General features: G+C 41.5%; 2 protein-coding genes across 11 annotated transcripts in view; one reads left to right on the top strand and one right to left on the bottom strand.

Moving 5' to 3' along the window:
- MPHOSPH9 (M-phase phosphoprotein 9) overlaps nt 1-19,546 on the bottom strand; it is a 42,113-nt gene extending 22,567 nt beyond the window's left edge. For 3 of the 8 annotated variants that reach the window (XM_080985070.1, XM_080985076.1, XM_080985075.1), the window contains exons 1-9: nt 17,812-18,301; nt 15,890-15,950; nt 12,894-13,026; nt 11,280-11,427; nt 9,248-9,337; nt 5,817-6,334; nt 2,950-3,073; nt 2,274-2,367; nt 321-424 (exon numbers count right to left, since the gene is read on the bottom strand). In XM_080985070.1, the coding sequence (XP_080841196.1) occupies nt 321-424; nt 2,274-2,367; nt 2,950-3,073; nt 5,817-6,334; nt 9,248-9,337; nt 11,280-11,427; nt 12,894-12,997 (1,182 nt within the window). In that variant the 5' untranslated portion in view covers nt 12,998-13,026; nt 15,890-15,950; nt 17,812-18,301. Of the gene's footprint in view, nt 1-320; nt 425-2,273; nt 2,368-2,949; nt 3,074-5,816; nt 6,335-7,667; nt 7,706-9,247; nt 9,338-11,279; nt 11,428-12,893; nt 13,027-15,889; nt 15,951-17,362; nt 17,581-17,811; nt 18,302-19,407 lie in introns of those variants that run through there. The other 5 variants (XM_080985071.1, XM_080985074.1, XM_080985072.1 and 2 more) reach the window with 5 other exon arrangements.
- MTRFR (mitochondrial translation release factor in rescue) lies at nt 18,396-26,496 on the top strand. Of its 3 annotated transcripts, none has more exons than XM_080985381.1 (3): nt 18,396-18,481; nt 24,230-24,535; nt 26,215-26,496. In XM_080985381.1, the coding sequence occupies exons 2-3, from the start codon at nt 24,254-24,256 to the stop codon at nt 26,425-26,427; spliced, it is 495 nt and encodes a 164-aa protein (XP_080841507.1). In that variant the 5' UTR covers nt 18,396-18,481; nt 24,230-24,253; the 3' UTR covers nt 26,428-26,496. The 3 variants fall into 3 exon arrangements, with proteins under 3 accessions (XP_080841507.1, XP_080841508.1, XP_080841506.1); XM_080985382.1 differs by lacking the exon at nt 18,396-18,481 and adding an exon at nt 18,542-18,810; XM_080985380.1 differs by lacking the exon at nt 18,396-18,481 and adding an exon at nt 19,951-20,049.
- The last annotated feature ends 118 nt before the right edge of the window (nt 26,497-26,614 follow it).

Here is a 26,614-nt window from a genome sequence, read left to right as displayed (position 1 = left end):
CACAGGGCCCTAGTCTTTCGTATTTATCCTGCCTTTGGGCCTGAGTCAAATGTCTCTTACTGAAAACAATCCTTAACCCTGCCAGCAGGTAATTCAAATCCACCCATCCACAACAACTTGAACAACGGTCCACTTTCTCAAATGCCCTAGATCCTTGAAGCAATAGGAGGGAGAAAAGGGGCCTGTTTCTCAGGTCCCCTAAATAAACTGGCTGTGCAGCAAATGCCTGCCAACCAATCCAAACAGCAACAGTGGCTGAACAGGGGGGAAACATTCTAACATCCATTAAACTACCAAAGCAAACACTACACAAAAGATACCTGGTCCGAGGACATCTTTGTTGCAAATGCACTAAATTCATTTCTGAAGTTCTCAGGCAAAGTATGGTATGTTTCCTTCTCATCTAGTTTCCAGTACGTCAATCCTGAAATGGAGAAATATATCAAAGTTTATTTCTGTATAGAAAAGAGCTGTGAAGCCTGACATTACTTTTTTTGATTTTCACATTAGGGGTGCAAATTCGCAACATTATGAAAAACTCATGTCTGAAATGTTATGCTTCAGAGCTTTAGCAGTAATAGGGTTTGACATGAAATAATGCTAAAGATAATGTATTAATATTGCAGAGAACTCTGGGGAAACTAGTGCTGAGAATATTTGTCCTTAACCATATTTCAACATGATCTCCATCTAAATCAGTCCTTCCTTATCCTGATTTAAACAGCAACACTAGTTCATTGAATCTGAATAAAAAACAGATTGCCTCCTTGCACTTTTCACTCACACTTGCAACATGAGAAGCAACATCAAAGCCGTTTGCTATGAAAATGGGGCATAAATTCTATAATAAAAGGATTACATTTTAAAAACAATTGGCATTCTTCATGTTTTTTCTCTGATCCTAATCTCCCAAGCTTATTGTGCTTGGGGCAAAATAAAGTCGTTTGCCAGTTTTACTAGTTGGAAGGTGCGCACAGGAGGGCCACCAAGATGATGAAGGGTCAGGAAACCAAGCCTTATGAGGATTGGCTGAGGGAGCTGTGTATGTTGAGCCTGGCTGTCACATGGAGCAAGCTTGTATTCTTCTGCTCTGGAAGATAGGACTTGAACCAATGGATTCAGGTGTTTTACAACCCAGTGTATATTTTATTTATAAACAAAATAAACCAAAAACAAATAGCATAAAGAAATACTATTACAGCAAGTTGAAAGAAGCATAAGATTGAACATTATCATTGAAAATTCAAGAACATTACAAAAAAATACCCATTTCCCCATAAACCTGTTATGCTGATTTATATGTATACATTTGTCATATTTTAGCTTAATCACAGTTACTATGGACCAAATTATCTCAGTCCCTGCAGATATAGTAGGAGATATGCTTCTTTCCCAATGTTTATGGGGTAAAGTTTTTATTATTAAAACCAAAATCAGGGCCAAGCTCTTACAAGGGGACTTTCAAGAGAACAACATTGTTTATCATATCGATATTTATAAAAAGCAGAAAAACAGCAGCATAGTGCCTTACAGTACAATCCTATACATATCTGTTCAGAAATACATCTCACTTAGTTCAAGGGTGCTTGCTGCTGGGTAAGTGGGTACCGTCAACTTGCACCTTGCGTGGGGCTTACGTTCCAGAGATGGCACATATATGCAAAAGCACGTCTAGTCAAACCATCTCCTTGGAACTGCCCCCATGCAAGCAACCTTATCTCCAGAGCCAGCACTCCAAACAGGTCCTTCTTCCCACTCCCAAGTAAGGCAGAACGCGTTCACTCTCTCCACCTTGCTTACAGGGCTCTGGGAAGTTCCCAGGAAAACCCTGAGCAAAACGTTCTCTGTTATCTGTGCTTTAATTTGTGCAATTTCAACCAGCCAGCCATCAACAGCATAAAGTTGAAATTATTAAATTATACATGCACAAGTTACAAGCTAACTGTATAGGGCAGGGGTAGTCAACCCTTTTGTACCTACTGTCCACTAATGCATCTTTCTTTATGGTAAAATTTCCTTACCACCCACCAGTGCTCGATGGAAGGAAGATTCAGCTTGTGCTGTAGAACCCCCTACTGCCCCCCCAGCAGGTTGACAACCCCTGGTATAGGGTTTATTTTTGGGAATGTGTTCTTAATCTTACCAAACTGCAACATACAGAGTCACCAAAAGTAAGGAGAAACAGACACAAAATCAGTCACAACACAATTTACATTTAGTTGCAATTTTGAAATAGTAACAACAAAAGCAAAATAGAAAGCAATTAACTATACCTGAAGTACCAGAACTGAAAGACATTTGGCTTCCGTTTTGTTCATTGAGGTAAAAAGTGTAAGATGATGATGGAACAGCTGCAGTAGGATTAGTCTACAATTCCACAAAAGGGGGGACACAATGATTTATAGACCAATAAAAAAGTTACATAAATTATACCAAGTAAAAAGAAAAAGTCAGCATCAACTACAAAATATTGAAAAAATATTTTACAAGTGATTGTCTATAGCCATTTAACCAAAGTTCTCACTGAGGTCTATGACCTCACTCCCAGGAGGCAGTGATGGCTTTAAACAAGGATTAGACAAATCCATGGAGGAGAGGGCTAGCCATGCTTGAGAATAGAATGCTAGACTGGATGGGCCACTATGTTCACTAAGAGCATATATTATATTAAATCCTATTGTATTTGTTACAGAGAAGCTCAGGTGAACTGTAACTCGTCACATGAAAGTGGTGGGGATTTCAAAACCAGTTTGAAATAAGGAACAGGTGAGGAGAGGAACCTCAATGCTGTTCAAAAACTGATGAAAGCAGGTTACTGTTGGGCATGTGCACATATACTTGGCCACATCTAAATGTAGCTCTTTGGATCCCAGAAAGAAAATGTAGCTCAGTCCTATACACATTTACTATTCCAATGAAGGGGTTTAGGTGGAATGGTGGTCCACTTACATTCTCCAATGTTACAGCCTGTGAGTGCTCTTTTACTTGCACAGAATGCATATCCCCTTCCTCCACATTTGTTCTTTTCAGCTGGTTTTGCTTTAACTTTTGAGCCCATGATGTTAAAGATTTACTACAATAAGGGAAATAGAAAAAGAGAAAGAAACATGTTTGCCCCAGCAACATTTATTTTAGATCTATTTCATGCTACAGCCTGTAAGGTACTATGGCCTTGTGCAGGGGAAACTGGACAAACTCCCCCACCCCGAATGGTTTTCAACAAATAATATTGGCAAGAAAGCAATTGTTCCCTGGAGTCTACAACAGGACGTCCTGTAATTTATTTAAAATAAGATCTGTACCAAAATGAAGAGATGATGCAACTCAAACCCTGCAGTAGCTCAAATTTCTGGGCAACTGTAAAAAACTAACCATACTGAAACACTTACAGAACTTGCAGAATATGAGTAAAAAGACTCAAGAAAACAATGGTCAGATCCAAAGTACAAATGACTAGCTCCACCTTAACCAAGGGAGCCTTTGGATTTTTGTTTTTTGAATAAAAATAGTCTTCCATGCCATGTAGCAATCCCAACTAAAGGGAGCAAAAGCAGTATGTCACAAGGGAGGTCTGCTGATCAGTAGAAAAATATCAGAAGTCCCACTAATTGCATCCCAAACTCTATAAGCATCATAGTGAAGACATGCACACACACAAACACAAGTGTATGTGTTTTAGAAGCTTCACCATGCTATAAATATCAGTGTGAAGAAAACCAAATATAAATATAAAATATAAACCAAAAACAATCCAGATAAAATAATGGCACAACACTAGAAGATAATCAGGAGACTCATTCAGAAAACAATTAGGGAAATGAAAAGGTCTGAAGTCTGTGTCTGAAAGAGTAGATTGTTGAAGCTGCTTGTTTCCTCCTTGCTTAGTGTTATGTTCAAACCAATGAGTGTATCTTCTTCCAACTAACAAAGCCAAGAGCAAACATCAGTTACAGAATTTTTGTTGTTGAGAGCAAGGCATCATGGTTTGTTTCCTTCCAGTGTGAGCAGAGAAGAGCTATGAGGTCAAGGCCAGTGCATTCACAATAAACAGTTAACTATGGTTTATCAGGATGTGTGAATGAGGCCACTGAATATTCCTATTTCTTAAGTATAGAAGAGAAGCCTTGAAGGTTAAGGCTATATAGACAAGGATGACATTCTAACAATGGCCAGTCAGATGCCTTGGAGAAGGGCCATAAAAAGACCAGGAGGGCAATCGCCCCTCACAATGCCCTACTGCCCTCCAACACTGACTCTTTGTTTTTTAATCTATGATGACTAAATTGCCACTGATACAACTATCCTCCAGGAATTGGCCTAATCTTCTTTAAAACGCTATTTGCAGCTAGTGACCACCGCCACATCTTGCCACTGCAAATTTCTAAAGATTAATAATACCCTGTGCAAAGCAGCACTTTCTTTCGCTTGTCTTGAGCCTACTGAGAATCAGTTTCATTGGAGGACCTGGAGTTCTAGTATTTAAAAGACCACATCATATAGATTATTATTAAGTTTAAACCCATTTAGAGCCCATTTTAAACATGTTTAGAGTCTGCAGCTTACGCTTCCCTCCTATTTGGACTTCATATCAGGCAGTTATCCAATGGGTCTAGCAAGCGGAATGTTCAAATCCTAGGAGCACACATCCACTTTTTAGCATCAAAAGGCTAGGTTGCCACAATCAGCAGTTAAGTTATCTGTACCAGCAGAGCTTAAAATGAAGCAAGTATGTATGCAATTGATGTTTTCTCAAGTGCCATAGAAAAAAATATGAATAAAGAATAATGACCCTATGAGTCAGCTTAGTAATTTCTTTCTTTTTCATAGAATTAATGAACAATCACGTGTCCCCATCACTGTTTCCTTGGAAATAATGTGCAGGTGAAGGCATAATGGCATTCTGTCCATTAAAAAAAGTCATCAGACTGCATATACTAAACTATCTGGTTGACAGCATGTAATTGTCACATTTCAGTTCATTCACAACAGAATGTATATTTCATCTCAAGAATTCTGAGGGCTAAGCACACCCAGAACATGCTCTCTTTGCTATATAGTTTACAGCTGAAGCAGCTGCTTTTCAGCCAGGTCCTCTCAGACTTCAGGGTGTACATAAAAGTAAGTTCCTTTCGTCTTTAAGCCTCCACAATCCAGTCTTGGGGTACTTCTAAAGCTTTAGAGGATGAAACTGTTTGAAGAAAGTGCTAGACTGAAGCAGGCTATACTATTTCACATTTGTAAGAACTCAATCATTTTGTGTGGTGGCAACACCACTTTGGAACTCCCTGCCTATTGATATCAAGCAGGGATACAGTCTTTACTGTACGCTTCCTGCTGAAAACATTCAGATCCAGATGCTTAGAAAGTTGAGGTGATTTAAATCTGTTTTAATATTTTAATGTACTGTTTATTTTTTCTTGATTTTCTTGTTTTAACTTTTTGTAAACACCTCTCTCCTCGTAGACTTTCAGTGCAGAATAGCAACATGCCACACACCTACCAGGAATGTGAAATGCCAGGAACATTTCTGCCTATTTAACAAAACAAAACAAAAAAGCCTGAAACTTTCCCTGGGAATAAGCAAGATTTTTAGACACCCTCATTACATCAGTGATAGCACATCAGGTATCACAAACGCAAGGAATGTATCTTAGATTTTAACGTAAGCAAACTCAATTGCATGCTGAGTGGCATATATAGGCAAGTAGTGAAACTACCTTTCCAAACACTACTGCCTGTGTTAAAAGCAGAGTAGACATACTAAAACCTTACCAACTCTAAATATAAACCTAATGACTCCAAGATTGGCCACTTACCAGTCTGTTTTTCCACAATGACCTTCGCCGATCTTATGCTCAAATTCATCAGAAAAACCTTTATCATCTTTTTTCAGTAATGGACAATGTTCTACACCTGTTTGTGTATATTCTCTGGTGTTCTGAATACTGGCTGTAACTAGACCTTCCGGCACTGGTGAGGCACCTTCCTTTCCTTTGGTAATCTCCTCTGGGTCTTCCATGCACGTCTGAATGTCTTTATATTTGCTAGGACTCAGTTCTGCGGCAGAACACGTGCCATAGCCACTGCTCATTGAAACACTATTCGTGAGGCACTCCGGAGGCATGGCCGAAGCTTCCAGATGACTCTCATGATCACTGGTTTTGAGATGACTGGTAAAGAGCTCATTTTCTTCAAAGGTTTCAGACTGCAACCCCATTTGACTTTCTAATGAAGAAGAACTGTTCACAAATTTGATCTGAGATGGTTGTTTCTTGCACGAACACACATTCTGGCTTTGCAGCTTCATCAAGTGTTTGATTTCATTCTGTATGCGCTACAAATAAAAATATGTGATTTAAAATAAAAATTGGAAATCATTGTGGAAATTGCACACAAGGGTTATTTTAACCTTAACTTCCACAAGACCAAGTTACAGACGTAACATGCAAAAATGTGTTATGGGATACAAATGAACACCCTGAGTTGTTCCACTTTTGCCATTAAAACACATGCGTGTGCACATTCAGTGTTGCTTGGTTAAGACTATATTAAAGGTAAGTACAAGAAACAAATGGAGAGTGGGAGAGTCCATCCCATACAACTTTAAATGAAACAAGGAAACCTTCATGTCCAGAAATAATTGTTACTCACCCTGCAAAGTTGACCTAATAAATAAAATTAGTAAAGTTTTAAAGCCATGGAAGCCAGCTTTTCCAGTGATACTCATAGCACATCCATGGGCAATTCTGGAGAGACGCAATGCCACTAACCACTTCTAATTTGCTTTTCCTGCTAGCCTGCCTCAAAATCCATGTATAGTACTTAAAATAACCACAATTCTTATTCCCAATCTCTACCACTTTCCCCCAGCTATCTCCACCTCCCCAAGCAGACAAATAGCAGCTACAAGCCTCCAATTGGAATTACTTGTTTAATGAAACCACTGGTTTGCTCAGGACCAATGATTGGTATATGTGTATTGTGTCTCTAAATTTGGAATGAAGACCCATTAATTTTAATTAAGCATATTCCACACCAGGCATAGTTATGGTTGCATTTATTCTTCAAAATAGAATGCTTAGAAGAAGTGAAGCTGCTCATCTTTTAAAACATTTCTGGACCAGACCTAGCAAAAAAATGTTCAATTTTAATATGAGGTTTTGTGGTCTCATTGCCAAAAACAAAACATATCTTCATGGGAATTAGCCAAATTCAAATACATCCATTAAGTTTTCAGCCTAATATATAGCATGATTGCCACGTGTAACCAACATGTTTCTGTAAGGCCACGAATAATGAGAACATTTCTATCTTCCAGAAAACTCAAAATACAGAACCAGTCTCTCATCCTAAGAAATGGTGTTCAGGTGTGACCAACGCTTTTCAGAATTACACACAACAACTTCAATGAATCTGCATAAGAAATGCCAAGTGTTGATCAGGCAAACTTTGTGCATCAGCGGCGCTTCCACCGGGTTAGTTTTGAAAACCAGCAACCCCGGCAAGCACCCTTCAGTGAGCAATCAGGCCTCTCCATAGCAACACATGATCGTAGACGCCTAACACAGAGAAGAAATACCAACATGGATGAAAAAAAATGCAAGACAAAAAGAAAGTAAGGAGGAAGGAAACAGGAAGGGCGGGAAAAGAATGAAAAAGAACAATACCTCTTTGTTATTTGTTTCAGGAGCTGTTGGTTACTATTAGTGCAGAGGACCATCAGGAAATGGAAGGGAAAAACAGTAACCAAAAGGGTATAAATATTAAAAATGTACTGAAACATCTATTAAATGTATCAAATATCGGTTTTCACATATGGAAAGTGACTCATATATGCTGACTTTATTGTGAAATAGGCATGAGGGAGAATTTGAACTTAAGAGAAAAAGATATTATTTATGCCAAGTAACAGTTTTCACATATTATAGTAAAGAAATGTAGAAATATCCCAAGCATCTGGTCACCCAGATAGCAAGACAGTTTGCTGAAACATGTCTTCAGTTCAGCGCAGAGCATATGTCTAAATAACTGTTACCTAGGAATTGAACTACTTTTGTAGTCATTATTAGAATGGCTGCTATACCATGCTAAGCTCCATATGGCCCTACATAGCTAATAAGAGAGTTGAGGCTGGAGACGTACCACTGCTCTTGAACAGGACCTCTCCAAAAGGCATTTAGTTGAACTCTTATTCTGGTGTTAAAGACTCAGTTCATCCTACTCAGCTATTCTAGATCTGTACTCCTGATGCCCTGCAATTATGGGATAGCAAGATGAGAAAATTTAATTCAGGACTGTAAAGGACAAAATATTCCTTTTTATATACCACATGGTGGCAAAAGCATGCATTTGGTCTCTCAGAATACTGCAAATTCAAAAGCACATTATCACTTTCCTTCTTTAAAAAAGTCAAGGCTATGCTACCAAGAACTCTTTATAGTACACCAAAAATGAATAAGAGTTATTCACTTCTCTACCGCGCACACGCACGAGCGCGCACACACAAACATACAAACCTGCTGACGCCTAAAACTATGTTTGTTTGTTTTTTGAATATGCTTTTTATTAAGTTTTCATTTTAGATACACCAACACCAACAAACAAATATATCAAATCTTTTTACATCTATCTTACTTTATGCTCCATAGAGCCATTGACACCTAAAACTATGTACAGTTAAGCAGTTAAAACGGGATCACAATTATGGTCCAGAAGACAGCCATCAAATGCTTCATGTATTAGCCTAAAAAGTGCACCAGGTGGAGCTCACACTTCCCCCTAGCTTAAGGGCAAAAAAAATCAGAAGCAATGAAAAAGTGAAGAACTGTGGTCCACAGTGGAGAGAAAAATGGTTGCAACAAAATTGACTGCTAACCCCATGCACCAGAAAGCAAGAATATTTTCTACGGTGCAATAATCAGGCTGACTAACTTCAAGATACTAGCAAATATATTGCAATAAAAACTTTCAAAGAGATAATTTCAACAGGTGTATGAAATAGTATCCTAGGCTGACAGGAGTGTATGTGCTTGTACACAAAGCTGTTACATTTATAAACATTTTTATCTGTACCTATGCACACACATCTCTGCCAGCTTAGGACATGTCATGCATCTTATGTACTAGGAAAGCACAGGAAGAAGCATTCACATCACTAACAGCTGTCTTTGCCTCTGTAATGACACCAACCTCACACTAATGAGAAACTGCTTCAATTTAAAACAGTCAAGCAAACCAAAATACTTACATGAATCTGATGATAGAACACTTTTTGCTGGGCAACTATTTGTTCTTGGCATTGCTTCTCCACCAGCTGGAACAATCGCAGCCACCTGATCTATTAAATATGAATTAAAAGAAAAAAAGATGAAAAACACATTTTCTTCCATTTTTGTTTTACATCTAGCACAGTAGAGGCAGACAATGAAATCTCTCGTGCTGTCTAGGACTGTGTATGGAGCTATGGACGCCCTGACAATCAGTGGTGTCTGCAACCCAGCCACTTCTTTACCTGTCATCATGTGTAGGTTAACTGGGTAAGCCAAAATGGCCTTACAAGTCTAATTGGACCTGTGGACTGGAGGTTCCCCAATTAAAAACAAACCATGGTTTAATGGTGAATATGCAGCATGCTATTGCATGCTGCTGAAAAATTCTCAGCCTATTCCTCCCTCTCTGCACTGCCAGGAAACAAGTTAGAGTCTGGCTTGTTGAGAAGTTCAAACCTTGGCTAACAGTTTGTTTCTCCCTAAGTAAATTACCGGTAGAAGCAACAAGCTGAGAACAGACCTTGAGTTCTCTATCAGCTGAGAGATAGAGAGAGCTGCTGATTGAACAAGAGGGAAACTTAAAATTGAAAGAATATGATGAAATAAAAGAACATCTACAAAGCTGGCTGCAACATAGACAATTAAAGGATATCTTTGAAGAGGATAATAAAAAAAGGCTTCTCATATTCGGTTTCCAAATTCCAAAAGGAAGTGATAGAAGAAAACACAAAATTATTGAAAAAGGAATGTAATATTCTTTTGGAATGGGAAACTAAGGATGAAGAAGCAAAATCGGTAATGATCAAATGGGCACAAAATATAGGCCATAACAGGATATAGGACTGGATAAAATTGTGGAAAGTAAATTTGAAATTTACAGATTGCATATTATTGAGAATTATATGAAAATGATGTATAGATGGTATTTATCACTGGTTAAATTGGCAAAAATGTATAAAAATGAAAAGAAAGAGTGCTGGAGGTGTGAAGCAGAAGGCATGTTTTATCATATGTGGTGGGATTGCAAAAAGGTAAAAGCTTATTAGGAAATGATATGTAATGAATTGGAGAAAATGTTGAAAATAACTTTTGTAAAAAAACCAGATGCCTTTCTATTAGGTATTTTAGGCCAAGATATACCAAAAGAAAAGAGGACTTTATGTATGCCACTACAGCAGCGAGAATGTTGATCGCACAAAATTGGAAGACTGGAGAAATACCAACTAAAGAACAATGGCAAGAGAAGTTGATGAACTATGCAGAACTGGCAAAAATGACTGACAGATTAAGAGAAAAAGACAACAGTGACTTTGAAAAAGAATGGGAACCATTTATATTATACTTGTAGAAACAAAGAAAGTCTATAGACTTGATGGCATAAACATTCACATTGTTAGTATTAGAGAAATAATATGGTGTATTCATTGTTATTTTTATGTTTTTAGGTTTGATGTTATTGTATAAATATGTTATTAGGAGCCTTTTCTTTTAAGAAGCAGCAAAGTGGGTAAAAGGAGAAACAAACCAAAAGTGGAAGTTGGGGGAAGCCTAGGAGGGGAGGGAGGGAGGAATGCATAGTAAATGTTATGAATAAAAGATGTGTAATGAATGAAAAAGAAAAATGACTACTTTTTTTAAAAAGAAAAAAGAGGGGGGAAAAGAGAACAGACCTTGAGTGTGTTTGGAGGGGAAAACTTCAAGCATTAGACATCACAACAAGCTAGAGTCTGGCTTATTTCCTGGGGTGCAATGGCAGGGGCAGGGGTTTTGAGCAGTGTGCACTAGCATGCTTTGCGTTCACATTAAAACTTATTTTTTTAAAAAAACTATGCTTCAATGTGAGATTCATACCAGTCCTGGAGATTGTGTTCACTGCAAATTAATAGAATTACATACTTTCCCCCTACAATCACAGTATAGACTCTTACAATTTTTCATAACACGATGCTTTTGTAAGATTTTTTTTAATGTTTAAATGTTCTTGATCACTGAGAAAAGAACGTTACCTACCTCACAGTTTTTCAATAGTTCCGAGTCACTATTCCGATGAGCGTTTTGCATGAAGGAAGAAGGACCAACATCACAATGTATTACAGGAGGGATGGTTTTCCCTGAGAAACTGGAGATGCCATTTGGGTTTGAGAAGGGACTGCTGGTGCTGAAGAAAAAATAAGTGAATTATTTATTACGCCAAATGCCAGACAAAGCCGTCTCTATAGTATTATGCTAGCGGCATAACTGCTTTGTGCTGAAAACAAAAAAGAACAGACCACAGGAAACACTTACAAAGAGGTAAAGAATTTCCAAACCTTGACAAGAAAGTTGTTAAACTCAGCGAAAATAACTGTCTCATCAATGAGAATGAGTGTATAGAACTCAAAAAGTACAATTATTACTATACTACAGTTGTACCTCAGGTTAAGTACTTAATTCGTTCCAGAGGTCCGTACTTAACCTGAAACTGTTCTTAACCTGAAGCACCACTTTAGCTAATGGGGCCTCCTGCTTCTGCTGCGCCGCTAGAGCACGATTTCTGTTCTCATCCTGAAGCAAAGTTCTTAACCTGAAGCACTATTTCTGGGTTAGCGGAGTCTGTAACCTGAAGCGTATGTAACCTGAGGTACTACTGTATTAATATCCAATAGTGTGGCTTCATTAGCAAACTAGTCTTTAGTGAGACCAGTGTGGTTCAGACATAACTAGGGACACACACATTCCAATGAAATTCATGAGACAGAACTACTTAAGAAGATCTCTTCCCATTGAGTTTTCCCTCACACACCGCTCCAATTCTTCACAGCAGAAAATATAGGGCAGATCCCTGTACCTAAACTAACCTCCTTGGAAAGGGCATCTAAGGCAAATAATGGTGACAAGAGATGTGAGTTCTAGGCCTTACTGACCAATTTAAGAAATGACAAATTACCAGGCCTGGATAGCATCCACTTGAGTGTTCTTAAAGAACTCAAATATAAAACTGCTGATCTTTTAACAAAAATATGCAACTTGCCTCCAAGATCAGCCTCCATACCAGAAGACTTTTTTCTTGATGACTGACACATACGGTATTTTTCCGAGTATAAATATGCCCCCATGCATAAGACGACCCCTACTTTTTTGAACCCAAAATTAAGAAATCAATATTTTAAACATCAAACAGAAATTTGATATTTAATAAAATATTCAAAGTTGTTAAGCCGAGCACACGGGATGGACACTTCCACCCCGAGGCCCAGGTACGCCCAGTGGCACCCCCACTCCCGCCTACCTACACAACTGAGGACCGGTATATTTACTACCGTATATTTAAACATCAGCAGCGGCAGTAATGGTTAGCTGAGGTGCATGCATTGGTTGGCAGAAGTGGTTAAGTGAAATGACTGGTTGTTCCAGCAGCTTTTTCACGGCAGCCACAGGAAGGTAAGTGGTGCTTTTTAAAACTCCTGTGCATTCATCATCTGTGTATAAGATGACCCCCAATTTTTGACTAATTTTTTAAACAAAAAATCATCTTATACATAGAAAAATATATTAAGTTGCACTGAGTGTTGCACTTTTTGCTGAAATGACTGTCTATGCTAGAGTGCCTTTCTAATTTGAAAAAAATCAGCCTATCACATTTACCTGTTATTACTGACATCACAGCCAACAGAGTTCTGATCATCTCTGGTATTGGTGTCTACAGAAGCAGCCTCTTGATCAATTTTCACCAAGCCCAGGTTTTCCATATCTCATGCTTGCAAAGCATGTGGTTATCCTTTTAAAAAGAAAAAGAAAAATACGTGACACACCCACTTCAAAAAGAAGGAAGGAAAAGAAGGTACCGTATTTTTCGCTCTATAAGACGCACCAGACCACAAGACGCACCTAGTTTTCGGAGGAGGAAAATAAGAAAAAAAATATTCTGAATCTCAGAAGCCAGAACAGCAAGAGGGATCGCTGCACAGTGAAAGCAGCAATCCCTCTTGCTGTTCTGGCTTCTGGGATAGCTGCGCAGCCTGCATTCGCTCCATAAGACGCACACACATTTCCCCTTACTTTTTAGGAGGGAAAAAGTGAGTCTTATAGAGCAAAAAATACGGTACATCAACATTCAGTGTTCGAAATCATGGCAACTATTTAGCAGTCCAACTTCATTAAGGTGCTTTCAGAATCAAGGCTTGAAACAAGTACCTTCAAAGCTACAGAAATCAAGTTGTTACTTGGCTGAACCCAAGCAATTGTTCCACATTTTCCTATACATGCCAGTCAAAACTGAGTAGTTGATTGTTTTCATCAAAAAGAGTGACTTCAGCAATTCAGCTGAATATTCCCATGTCATAGATGAAGCTAAGAAACAGTTCTAAAAAGTCCCCTAAAACAGTTAATTGCTCTATTTTGATTTGAGCCTCATCCACTCTTCCTACTACACCACATGCACATCAACACCTGCTATATTCTCATGACCAGTCAACATCTTCTGGGAAAATCATTCATTTAAACAAACATTTTCTAAGCACAATAAAACAATTCTACCCATCATGGATATCCACAACATTCTAACCAAATTCCCTGTCACTTCCGTCAATCTACCAATGTAGCAGAATACATGAATGCCACATCACCAACAAAGAAGAATCCTTAGAGGTTAAGAGACCACACTGAGAAAGCAGGAATTAACCATTTTCCAGCACATAATGGCTGACCTACTTCTTCCCTTCCTCAGTTCTGTGTGCATTAATTATTTGTGCTACATCCTCAGTTTCTCACCATACTGCAAACATAACATTTCCCTTCAAAAATCTAACTAAACCAATGCAATGATAGTTGAACACAAGATTAGCCAAGAAATTAAAATATAAAAGCAAATCGTAAACTGGTTGCCAAATGTCTCATAGGCCCACCTCAAGTTACTTGCATTGATTTTTAAAGCCCTAAACAACTGACTTTAACAATATGGGGTTGCAACATTAGACAACATTGGAGGAGGGATGTGGTTTGAGAAAGTGAAAAAGGCCCACTCATATCCTGAGCCCAAGGGCTTCCTGAAACATGGAGCCACCCCTTGCTGTATGGTAGGCAGAAATTCAACAGGTTAAGCTTCCTCTAGTGGGGGAAAAGCTTTACTATTACTGTGCTCTCTGATTTTATGTTTTTGTCCTACCCCCTACACAGCAGCCATTTTGTGACTGGCACCAAGAGAACTCTTTCAAAAGTTGTGCACTGCGTGTGCACTGGTCCAAAAAGGTTGGCAACCCCTGTATAAATATAAAGTTATGTCTCTTGCACAAAAAGTTTCAAAAGTTCTAACAAAGATTAGAAATGTAAAATATAATACAACTGTTTATCAAAGGCAATGCAAACAACAGGGTGATTGAAATGGATAAAAAGCTTCCTATCCCAATGAAGCAGGGGAGAAGCATGGTAAATCACTCAGGTACAAACACCTTTCCAGTATAAGAAATAACCACCTATGGCAAAGGAACCAGGTTACCAGCCAAAGAAATGATCACATCCCTACATTTTCTCTACCTCAGCCTTTGGCTTCTCCTCTAGCTTCCATCCTTCTGATTGTCTGCTCCTCCACATCCATTTTCTTTACTGCAAATTTTCCCTTCAAAAATCAACCCCAAACCCCAGCCACTTAGTCCACAGGATTAGGGACTAGTAACCAGCAGCCCCTTGAGCTGGATCTAGCTTCTTGAAGGGTCATGCCAGAAGGGATGCAGACACACACCCAAGGCAGTTGGAAAAAAAACTTGAATTTTTTTTTAAAAAAACAAGTAAAGTAATAAACAATTATGACTGTCACATTTAATCAATTGATCGGTTAATTTAACTCATTTTTAAAAAACCTTAATTGATTAAATAGGTGCCCCCAATTCATTGGGCAGATTTTTTATTTTAAAAACTTATTCTTAATACATGTGGTTATAAAAACTGCAAATGGCAACTACTGTGGTGAAACTGGCATTCTCTTTTCTCTCACACAGGACGAATGCCTTTACAAAGCTGCTATTTGCTATAATGCCTGCAGCATTTAAAATCAAAGCAAGTATGCTTACTAGTTCAGAAATAAATTCACACATCTACAAATTTAAAATTAGATGAATCAATAAACTAAAACTCTAAAGACTGGGTTCCAGCCCTACAAATCTGTGCCATTCATGATTACTTGGAAATAAGCCAATGCATTATTCCAGCATGGTTCTAATGTGAGGTCAATTTAATAGAAAAATGGAGGAAATGGGGATGGAGAAAGCAAAAGAACCACCAAATTCAGAGCCCTGCCAGTCTTGCATGAGTCAGAGAAGCTGGACAGAAAACAGAAGAAACTCAGAAGAAAGTCCTAATGAGTGCAATGGGACTTAGGGCTGCAGCCTTAGTTCTGAACAAAGCAGTTAGGATCAGGTACAAGTAATTCTCTCATATGTGTTGTTTCCATCTGTTTAATTTACACTAAGATTTAACTGTCATTCTTTCACCGTCTTCCAGATTACCTAGCTATCACCAACCATCACATCCAGTTGGCGAAGCGGTTAGGATATCACTAAGACTGATGAGAATCACACTGAAATATCCAGTTAGTGATTAAGCTTGCTGGGTGACCTTGGGCTAGTCACTCTCTTAGCCTAACTTACCTCACGGGGTTGTTGAAAGGATAAAATGGAGTGGGGGAACCTTGTATGTTGCCTTGAGCTCCTTGGAGAAAAATGGAATAGAAATGTAATTAATAAATAATAAAATAAATTTGTGGTAAGCACTGGCACAAGATGGGGAGGACAGTGGTGCTTTGCCTTCACTTATTTACCTGCAAAAGATACACAGAAAGACTTAACAGACTGAAGTTAGACAAAGTTGTTTTTCTTCCATCATGCCAACAGCAAAATCTTTACCTGCTTATTTTCTACCAGTGAGAAAGCTGTTGAAGGCATATGAGCAGAGGCGATTTTCTAAAAGTGGCTTGAGTGTGTAACAGCAGTTAGAAATTGAGCCTGCAATCCAATTCATACTGATTTGGGAGCAAATTCCATTGAATTCAGAGCAGCTAACTTCTGAATCAACCATGAAACTGCACAAATGGAAGAAAGGTCCCTGTTCAAACTTCCTCTCAGTCATTACAAAGAAAAGGCCTTAGGTTACAGATTCCCATTTACAATATGGAGAAAAAAGTATTGGTCTTCCTTATAAGGTAGTTGCGGCTCCCAGTACTTTTCTTCTAGGAAAAAAAGGGTGCTGGTACTGCGTACAATTTACCTCCAGAAAAAAAAGCACAGGACTGGTCTCCATATGTTAAACTACAAGTCTCATCATCCCTGACCATTGGCTATGCTGGCTGGGGCTGATAAAATCTAAAGTTCAATAAAAATATTTTAGGCCCCCCAAGTCCCCCACTCCTATTGCATAGCGTAAGATACAGTCTACAGGAAGTGCTCTGAAAAATCTAAAGCAGTTGAAGTATTATTAAACATGCTCTTTTAACATTCCTGCAGTATCAGTACTTTCCATTTTTTATCCTTATCGTATTTATTGATCCAGTGCATTTCAGACCCTACTGATCCTTCAATAAATGCATTTTTAACGACGAAGTTGTTTTTTTTGCTTCCACTTCCCCCCTTCTGTCTTTAAATCCATTTTTTAAAAGAACGCATGTCCCTACTCACAAAGTTCATTGTTTCTAACTATCACAGCACGTCACGTTTGAGGCATTTTATAATTACTGCTACTTCCATCTTATCTTGCCCTTTTCCCTCTAATGGCTCTAATTCAAGCAACTTGTATTTAGTATGTATATACCGCCATCCACATACAGGGTACCGTAGAAAGAACAGTCATCACTATTTCCTACCCCAAAAGGGCTTATCATATAAAAATAGATATCAGAAGCAAAAAGGGGGAAGGCAGTGGGAAAGGAAAGCAGGGACAAAAAGAATAAATGATCGTTTCACTTATTACTGTATACAGTACATACTTTCGGCTTAGTTACAATATAGCATATAGGGATGATCTTATATAAGATAAAGAAAGAACTAGAAAGCATGAAAACAAAAACAATAGGAGCACTTTAACAACCTTCCTCTACATCTACACTATATTATTATTATTAAACTCACATATCCTCTCCTCAAAGAGCTCAGGAGTTGAATCCCGCCCCCTTTTCCCGTCAAGTTGTTTATTTTCCCTTTAACCGTCCTCTCCAGAACCCGGCGAGGCCGGCAGTGCTGAGGCAGCAACTGGCTCCAATTCACCCCGCGCGAGTCGGCGGCTGAGCGGAGAGAGGATTCGAACCCGGGCCGCCTGGCTCTTCGTATTACACGCGCGCGCCCCTCGCCCCGAGGCTTCCGCGAGACCCACTTCGCGAATATGTTGTCTCCCATTCTGCAGCCCAACCTTCCTGCGTCCTGATTGGCTGGCTCTGGAATGTTGACGAGCGAGGCCAGGCGTTGATTGGCTAACGGGAGCGCCGCTCTGCAGCCCGAGGGCTCGTCCGAAGGCCCTTTCTAAACCTGCCCTCGTCAAAAGGCCGACAGCCGTCACATTCCAGAAACATCCGGTCGCTTACCTGCATTTCGAATCGCTGGCCTAGTGGGGGGGCGGGGAGAAAAACAGCGGCTCCCGCGTTTGTTCCTTCGCCCACCTCAGAGAGAGAGAGAGAGGTCAGGCTGTAAACAACGGCGACCGCGGCGGGCTCTTTCCCCTCGAGCCCCCTCCCCTCAGGGTTGGCGGTTGAGATTCGAAGCTTTTTCAAAGCAGACGCAAGAGGCTCGCGAGGCGGCTTCGCCCGGACGGTTATTGGCTGCTCTGAGCCGCGCGCCGGGGTGGGACGCGGGATGCGATTGGCTCCCCAACAACGGGGGCGGGAGCGGAGGGGCGTGGAATGGGAGCTTGGCGGCCATTGGGCGGTGGCAAGGAGAAAGGCCCGTCGCGTAACGGGTCGTGCTCTGTGATTGGCTTTCCGCTGCCCCTATTGGAGTGGCACCTTCATGGAGTGGCGGGTGGGGGCGCTCTCTCTCTCTCTCTCTCTCTCTCTCTCTCTCTCTCTCTCTCTCCCTCTCCCTCTCCCTCTCCCTCTCCCTCTCACCTTTAAGACTAACTTAGTTGGTCTTAAAGGTGCTACTGGAAGGATTTTTTTATTTTCTCTCCCTCGGGTCAGTGAAGTAAATACACGGCGGCGCATGCGCAGACAGGCTGGGGCCTTCTTCCCTCAGGCGAGCTGACCCGTCCCGCAGTAGGTAAGAGACGTTAGCAGAGCGGTTTTCTGCTTTTCCTCCGGCCTAGGTGGAGGTGCAGCGTGCGGGGTTCCCGGTCCCCACCTCGGCCATGGATTGAGAGGCCTTTCGCTCAGTTGCAGAAGAAACCCAGGAGTCCTGCGCCCCCGCCCCAAACCTCCCCTCCCCTACAAAACCGGAATCCAGCAGCCCTTCCCCGAGGAGGACCCAGGAGCCCCAACCTTAGTCGTGTATTTTTTGCATTTATATCCCACCCTTTTGTTCCTGGAGCTCAACGTGACGAGCCCATGATTCTTCCCGCCTTCCTTTAATCACCACCACAAGCCTGTGAGGTAGGTTGGGTTGAGAGTCAGCAACGGCCCAAGATCATTCCGGGAGCTTCATGCTTGAGGGGGGAATTGAAGTTGGGTCTGCGAGGTCCTCGTCTGACACACCAACCCAGACTCTCTCGATCTTGGGTCCCCAGATGTTGTTGGGCTACAATTCCCATCATCCCTAATGAGAAGGGCCAGCAGTCTGGAATGATGGGAGTTGTAGTCCAACCACGTCTGGGGACCAGAGATTGAGAAAGTCTGCTCTAACCACTGCACCACCTGGCTCTCAAACTTCTCACCCTTCCAAAAAAAGACCCCTCTCTTTCTGTGCCCAGCACCATCCACAGCCAGGAGAGACCCAGGAGCCTTTCCTCCACACTGCATCATTTGTAAAGCCAGGACTCGGCATTCTTTCTCCCCCTTCCCACCCTCATCTCCAAAACGAAGAGCTTTTCTATTCTCCCCGCAAAAACTACAAAGTCAATGCATCCTCTTCCCCTGCAATCACCTTTAAGCCCCAGGAGTACTGACTACCTCCCAGCCCACAAAAACAGGAGTCCTACCCTGTCTCTTGTGTGTCAAGGATGGAATATATAAGTTCTGCTGCATCCTCACCTCAGATGTGGAGCTGGGATTGCAACCCAGAGTCTTGCTGCCCAAGTACATCCAGAGCCAAGAATGGAGCCCAGGAGTCTTCTTGTTGCACCTACAGCATGTAGCCTGGAGTCTTCCACTTATAAAACAGAGGCAGGAACATGTAAGGCAGGATGCCTGTTGCCTTTTGACTTAGAAACCAAACCCTTAAAATTGACAGCTGCCTTAGATTTGCACCATGGAAACCATGTCACCAGGACATCAAGGGAGACTGGGAGCAATTGGGCTGCTAGACCAGCATTAGGCTGGAAGGGTCAACAGACAAGTTTGTATTTTCCCCTGGCAGCTGCCCAGCTGCTTGCAGAGCCCTACCTCGTTTTGAAAACCCAGACACAAAAGTATAGCAACATCTACTCACTCTTGCCATGATGAACGGTGGCCAACCTGTGTTTAATCTAGCACTTGGTTGCAATGCCTTGCAGTCTTCCTAGGAGGTCCTACAGAGGAAATCCTGATGCAGCCTTTTCCCCTGGCAACTGATGTGGCCAGCAGTGGATTGTGACTTCAGCACAGAGTGAAATGGGGTGGGTGGATGGGAAGATGAGCAATGGGGAACGTGTCTTCAAAGCAGCGTACTTCATTTCAAACGAAATGCTTGAGGGGGTATGTTTTGTTCATTGCTTCATTTTTTATTTTACTTTTAATTGTTTAAATTGGCATCAGAAATGCATCATCATCTGGAAGACTGCATTTCTTGAACAGAGAGGCTGGAGTTTTGTGGCTGGTGGACACATTCTGTTCTCTGATGGTGTTGCTCTGGAATGGAGCCTTCAAATTGGAAATGCTCTGTTGGTATCTTGGAGGCAGGAGAGAGCAGAATATCATTAACAGATGCTGGCATCAGTGAAACCTTAGAAGGGAGGTGTACTTTAAGGTTTTTTGTTTTATAATTGCCTTCTTAAACTAGAAGGTATATATTTATTTTAAAAACTCAGCACCATTATTTATCAAATCTCATTATTCCATTGTTTGACTTCAGTAACCTATTTTGGCTTCTTCTTCTTTTTAAAAAAGCTGAATCAAGTATATTCCATTTTTGGCTAAGCTTTCCTTTCTTCCACCCACTACTTATTTCTTGGCAGTATCCTGGAATTCAGTTTAAAGTTACTGGGATTAGTTGCCCTATTAATTTAATACTGTGGATGGTAAGAGGAGGAAGAAACCTGCACTATGTATTTAAATTTCCAAATGCACTGAGAGATGAAAAAGTAATATGATCTCCTGCCCTCTCCTTTCAGTTCTTGTTATGTACTCCCTCACCTGCCTGTCACATCAATTATTACAGTAAACATGGGAGGGACTGGACAACAGAATAAGAACATAAGAGGAGCCTGTTGGATCAGGCCAGTGCCCCATCTAATCCAGCATCTTCTCACAGTGACAAACCCACATGCAGGACCTAAGCACAAGAAGACTCCCCTCCTGCAGTATTCAACTTGTATAGGTAGCCTTTGCCATCATAGTGCTTTTCAGATGTTACAGGCTACAATCACCATCACCTGGCTTAGTCTAATGGGAGTTGTAGTCCAAGAAATCTGGATAGTAGAGCTGTAAGGCATTGTTTTCTATTTCACCCTTTATTCATTGCAAGCAGCGCTGTTTCTGTGGCACTGCAGCTTATCTTCCACCAAAACCCACATTATTCATCTTGCTGTCCACTGTAGCAAAATTACATACCGTATTTTTCGCTCTATAACACGCAGATTTTTTCTCCTGAAAAGGAAGGGGAAATGTCTGTGCGTGTTATGGAGCGAATGTGTGGTCCCTGGAGCCGAAAAATCAGACAAAAATCAAATCGGGCTTCACGATTGCTGAAACGGAACAAAGAGCAGGGAAAGCCCCTCCCCTCCAGGCAAGCAGAGGGGAAAAGAGGAAGTGGTTGCTTTCCTGCATTCTGCCTCAGGGTCTTACTGCCCACCCGCTCTGTTTCGTTGCTGTGTTTGCTGAAACGGAACAAAGAGCAGGGAAAGCCCCTCCCCTCCAGGCAAGCAGAGGGGAAAGCAGAGTGTCTGCTTTCCTCTCTGTGCTTCGGAGGGAACAATGTTTGTGAAGGGAAGAGAGATTACAGGTTCAGCTTAAAATTCTGATTTGACTTCCTGCTTTTTGTTTTTGGGGACACACAGCATTCAAATATGCTTTCTTCAATTTAAAAGGATGAAATCCTTAAACAGTGTTTTGCCTGTAAATTCATGCGATCTGGAAGATTACAGTGTCTGTACCTCTTAAGGGATGGCAAAGCTTAGGTTTCGCTGCTAAATAGTTCTTAATGCAGTTAAAATGCTTTCTTCTGTCAAGGCAATTAAAAAAAATAAATATCAGGCAGCCGGAAAACATGCAGATGGGAGAGAGAGAGAGAGAGAGAGAGAGAGAGCGCTGGCTGGCTTGTGTGGGTGGGTGGGGGGGAACTTTTGCCTTCCTTTCCTCACGTTATAGCCCTCTCCTGCATTCTTAGCCTTCTGTGTTTTTCCTTCCCTCCCCACTTAAAATGTGGTTACAAAGCATGGATCCACATGGATCCTCAGGATCTTTGCATTGGGTCACCCCAAATTCACCATCAGAGCACACAGCATGTCCATGGCTACAGCCTGCCCCCCCAAAATCACGCACCCACTGTTGCCTGGGGCTGCAATGGTGCAAAAACGTGGTTACAAAGCATGGATCCACATGGATCCTCAGGATCTTTGCATTGGGTCAGCCAAAATTCACCATCAGATCACATGTCTGTGGCCACAGCATGAAGCACAAAAATGATACGTCCACTGTTTCATTCAGAATATTTTTTCCCTTGTTTTCCTCCTCTAAAAACGATGTGCGTGTTATGGTCAGGTGCGTGTTATAGAGCGAAAAATACGGTAACTTAAGTAACTGATGATGTAAGTTCCATATCCATGCAAATGGAGAGGGGAGTAATCAGTTGCATATTGTTTGTGGAGTCAAAGCAACAACAACAGTGAATAATATTCGCTGGATTGATTTGTGTGCTGGATGGGGCAAATAATTGGCAGTTCCTGTTTCCATTTCTTTTTGGTCAGAATTCTCCAGCATCCCCTGTGAAAGGTACTGTGCTAGCAAAGGTTGGGACAGGGGAAGGATTTGGAGGAAGAAAAAGGGTTGAATCTGTTTTCACTGCATTGTCAGGGAACATAAAGTTACTTCGTTGACCAAGTTGCAGCCTGTCAGTCCTAAGGAAGAGCAAAGAGCTGCTTTATTCCCGTTGCTTGATCACTTTCTTTGAAAACTGTTTTATTACTTTTGACAAATCCAGACATATTTAAGCTGGAAACCCAAAAGACATATATTTAGAATCATTTTAGCAAAATGAAACGCCTCTGTTTGCCCACAGACCAGTTCAGGGTTAAGCATTCCAGGGCAGTGCCATCATGGAACATGTGACCAGCAGCTGCAGCATGACCTCCTACTTATCTGTATAATCAGTGCTCTTCTGGATGAAGATGTGTTTTCCACTTCTGACTATTGCTTGGAATTTGTCCAGACAAATCAGTAGTGATATTGGTGATTTCTATAGCCCTGTAATTTTATAATAGTTACAATTCGGGTATTGCAAGGAAGCATTTACTTCCTCCCCTGTCTCTTGGTTTCTGGTGCCACCAAGTGAGCATTTTGGCTCATTGAAAATATTTGGTTTTTCTGTACCCTTTGGATCAGCAATTGCTAAGGGGTACTGTGAGCAGAAACCTGTTTGGTCTTCCTCTACAGAAATGGAAGTCCTTTCAGTTTGTGTTTTTAATTTAAGCAAATAAATGATTTACAATTGGTCCAGTATACATAAAACAGATGGTCGGATAAATCGCTCAAATAAAGCAAAAGGTTCCTAATAATGTGTGTGTAGCAGCATTATCTTGACCCCGAAGCCTTTTCAATTTGATCATGTGAAGATTGGGGTACCTGTGGATAAATACCTCCAAGGCCACATTCCACGATTTGTGTGCTGGCACAGTGGCCAGGTGAGTGTTCAGTTGTGGCAGGTCTTGCTCCCTTAATCATAGAGTGGCTTTGTTCTTAGAAAAAGAGACATTAAACTGGAAAGGTTAATTGCCACTTGTCTTGAGTAACAGAAAAAGACCATGGTCAGTTTTTTCACTCCTCTCTTTTTTTCCCATGAAAAGATTAACTTCAGCCAGAAGTTGGAAAAGCACCCTGTACTGTTTAGTAACAAGATGATATTTCAGTTTGGGGACTGGGAGGGGGAGAGAGTTCAGGGGTGGAGAAGGCTCAAAGGGAGGATAGCAACTATATCACAGCCCTACCCACATCATATGAGATGTTGGTGTTGTGTGATGTCATGGGTGGGATTAAATCATCAGACAGGATATCATTTCTTTTGACAGTAAGTCCTCTCCTGCTACCCTGGAATGTAATGTGAAGTCAGCAGAGTCAATGAAAACAGACAGCTTGCATTCCACACTGCAGTGGTGTAGTCTGAGAAAAATAAAAATAAAAATTGGGTCCCATCCTCCACCACCAAAAGCACAGCACCATAAAGTGCATGTGTACAAAAGGCTGGGGCTCAATAGTAAGCAACTGCTTTGTGCCCTCATGGTCACAGGGTCAATCCCTGGCAGCTTCAGATAGGGCTGGGCAAGAACCCTGCCTGAAATCATGGAGAGCCTCTGCCAGTCAGTGAAGACAGTACTGAGCTAGATAGACCAATGGTCTCACTCAGTATAATGCTTCTTCCTATGTTTCACTGAATGTTAGGGCCAGATATATTGACAGTTACTTATGAGTATTTTCTTGGCTTCTCTCCTATTGTTTAAATTAGAAGTCCTCATCTCTAGAGTTTCCTATGCCTCCCTCAAGTTTACCGCTCTTGACAAACACATTGAATGGACTAAGTGGTTTCCCTTTGGCATCAAGGCTTTGGTGGAAGTCGCGTTTTTTAATGCCTTGGTGGCCCAGACCGTTGCTCCTTGAAGTGGGAAAGAAGAGCTTCAGAGACCTCCTTCCTCTACAAGAGGCTGACCTAGAAGAGCAGTTTGTCCGTGGCTCTGGACCCGGAGGCCAAGCAACCAATAAAACCAGTAACTGTGTGGTCCTGAAACATCTTCCTTCAGGAATTGTAGTCAAGGTGAGTTGCTTGACTTTGCTCCACGTCTGCTTCTGTGGCAAGTTTCACTAGTTTTCTGCTTCACGTAATAGTGTTTAGCACAACAGAGGTTTGTAAAAAGCTTGTCCACTGGAGTAAGAGTCGTGTTCAGATGATCAGCCAGGAAGTTTTCATACCACAAAAAACTATATACTGTTGGATAGGCATATGGGCCAATAAGGCTGAGGTGTGTGTTCTTCACATTCCTGAGAAGCCCCATATGTAGCATCCAGGTCACATCAACTATAATGGGTAGAGCAGGGATAACTAACATGGTGCCCTCCATACATTTTGGACAACAATTCCATTTTCATAAAATTTGTATATCACTTGATTGTAGAAATAACCTCAAAGCAGTCTTCCCTGACAGTGATGTTGCAGCGATCCTGGGAAATGTAATCCAAAACATCTGGTGAGCACCACGTTGGCTATCTCCAGTCAGATTCATGAGAAAATCCATTTTGGTAGTCTACTCCAAAGGAATTGTCGGCATGTGGTGCATCCACCAAGAGTCTATAGGTAGTGTCAGGGAACTGACATCGGAGCTAGAGGCGGAGGGAAGGCTCCCAAATGATGCTGGAGAAGGACCCAGCAGGGAGAGGCAGCCCATCAGCTGGGGAAGGAAATCAGCGCAACACCAGGGATCAAGGGGGGCAGATGGGGGAATCGGTGAGAGGGCTCCAGGACTCTTCGCCGGACACCAGCGGGGAGAGCACGGGTCCTCCGCTACCCACACCCTCCCTGCGCAGAAGACTTCCGCGCAGGGAGAGTAGGAGGAGACTTGGCGTCAAACAGCTTTTATGCTGGAAAAGGTTTAAGAAACGCCCACTGACGGATTCTGCTAGCGACTGAGGCAGCCACGAAGTGAAGGGATGTCCAGACAGAAAAGTTTAACAAGGCAACATAGCCAGGAGTGGCGGCAACTTACGCACGAGCAACCCCATACTCATTACAGGTAGTTATTGAAATCATGATTCTGTGAGGTAGGAAACAGATGACAAAGGCACCCTATCAACAGGCAGAGACTGAACTGCCATTTCATCAGTAGAGTAAGGGTGGGCAATGTCAGGTTTTCAACACTGCAATATATCACCAGGCAAACATTGCAATCTGGTGGTACATCGCAATGTTCAAAACCCTACTTCCTACCACAGTGCTGCATGATGGGGTGAAATCACTGAGGTGATTTCACCCAGGCACTTTGCCGAACCAGAGAGAAAGGAGCTAAGCAGCCCCATCCTTTTCTGGCTTGCACTTGGGGGGCAGTGGCCACATCACAATCCTAGCTTATTTTAATGGTTTGCATCTCCCCCACCCTCAAGAGCTCCCAAAAGTGCATAAACATGGAGAACAGTGAGGCTTGGTCCATTGTACTGCCTTTATGTCTCTAGCCCTTGCCTTTCTTTCCACTCATCTACAAAACTTCTGCCACCTTCCAGCATCCTACAGCCACACATGGATGGCTCCATAAATCCTCTTTCAAGCTTCTAGAGTCCTTTTGTGCCTCTCCAGCCTTCTCATCTGCTTCCTTCTCTTAGAATTCTCTTTCCCAGACAAAGTAGTTCTGAATCACCAGGCCTGCAATAGCATTTCTAACTTTCAGGATGGGGCTGGCTCCAATCTCCTAAGCAAATTATTTTTTCTCCCCGCCCTCCTTCTAGTGCCATCAGACAAGATCAGTGGAGCAGAACCGTAAAAAAGCTAGAGAGATCCTCCAGGAGAAAGTGGATGTTTTCTACAAAGGTGAAACCAGTGACGTCGTTAAGGAGAAACGGGAATTTCAGAAGAAAAAGCAAGAGAAGAAGAAGCGAGCAAAAGAAAATCTTGAAAGGAAAAGGCATTTGAAAGAAATGCAAGCATTAGAGGACAAATAAACAGGATTGGGCAGTTGTGGGTTTTGTTTAAAATAAACCTCATCCAATTTGGTGTGCATGGGAGGGGGACACTTGCTTGGTTGTGGTTTTTTAGAATTGTGAGAAAAACTGCTTGCAGTTCAGAGGCAAAAATGCACGTGATGGTGCACTGTGACATTTGTAGATGTTCATCATTCCATCGTTTCAG

The sequence above is a fragment of the Podarcis pityusensis genome (assembly GCF_964106645.2).
Source record: "Podarcis pityusensis genome assembly, chromosome: 16".
Classification (NCBI taxonomy): Eukaryota; Metazoa; Chordata; class Lepidosauria; order Squamata; family Lacertidae; genus Podarcis; species Podarcis pityusensis.
Note: the sequence above shows the minus strand (reverse complement) of the source record. Positions and strands in the feature narration are given on the sequence as shown.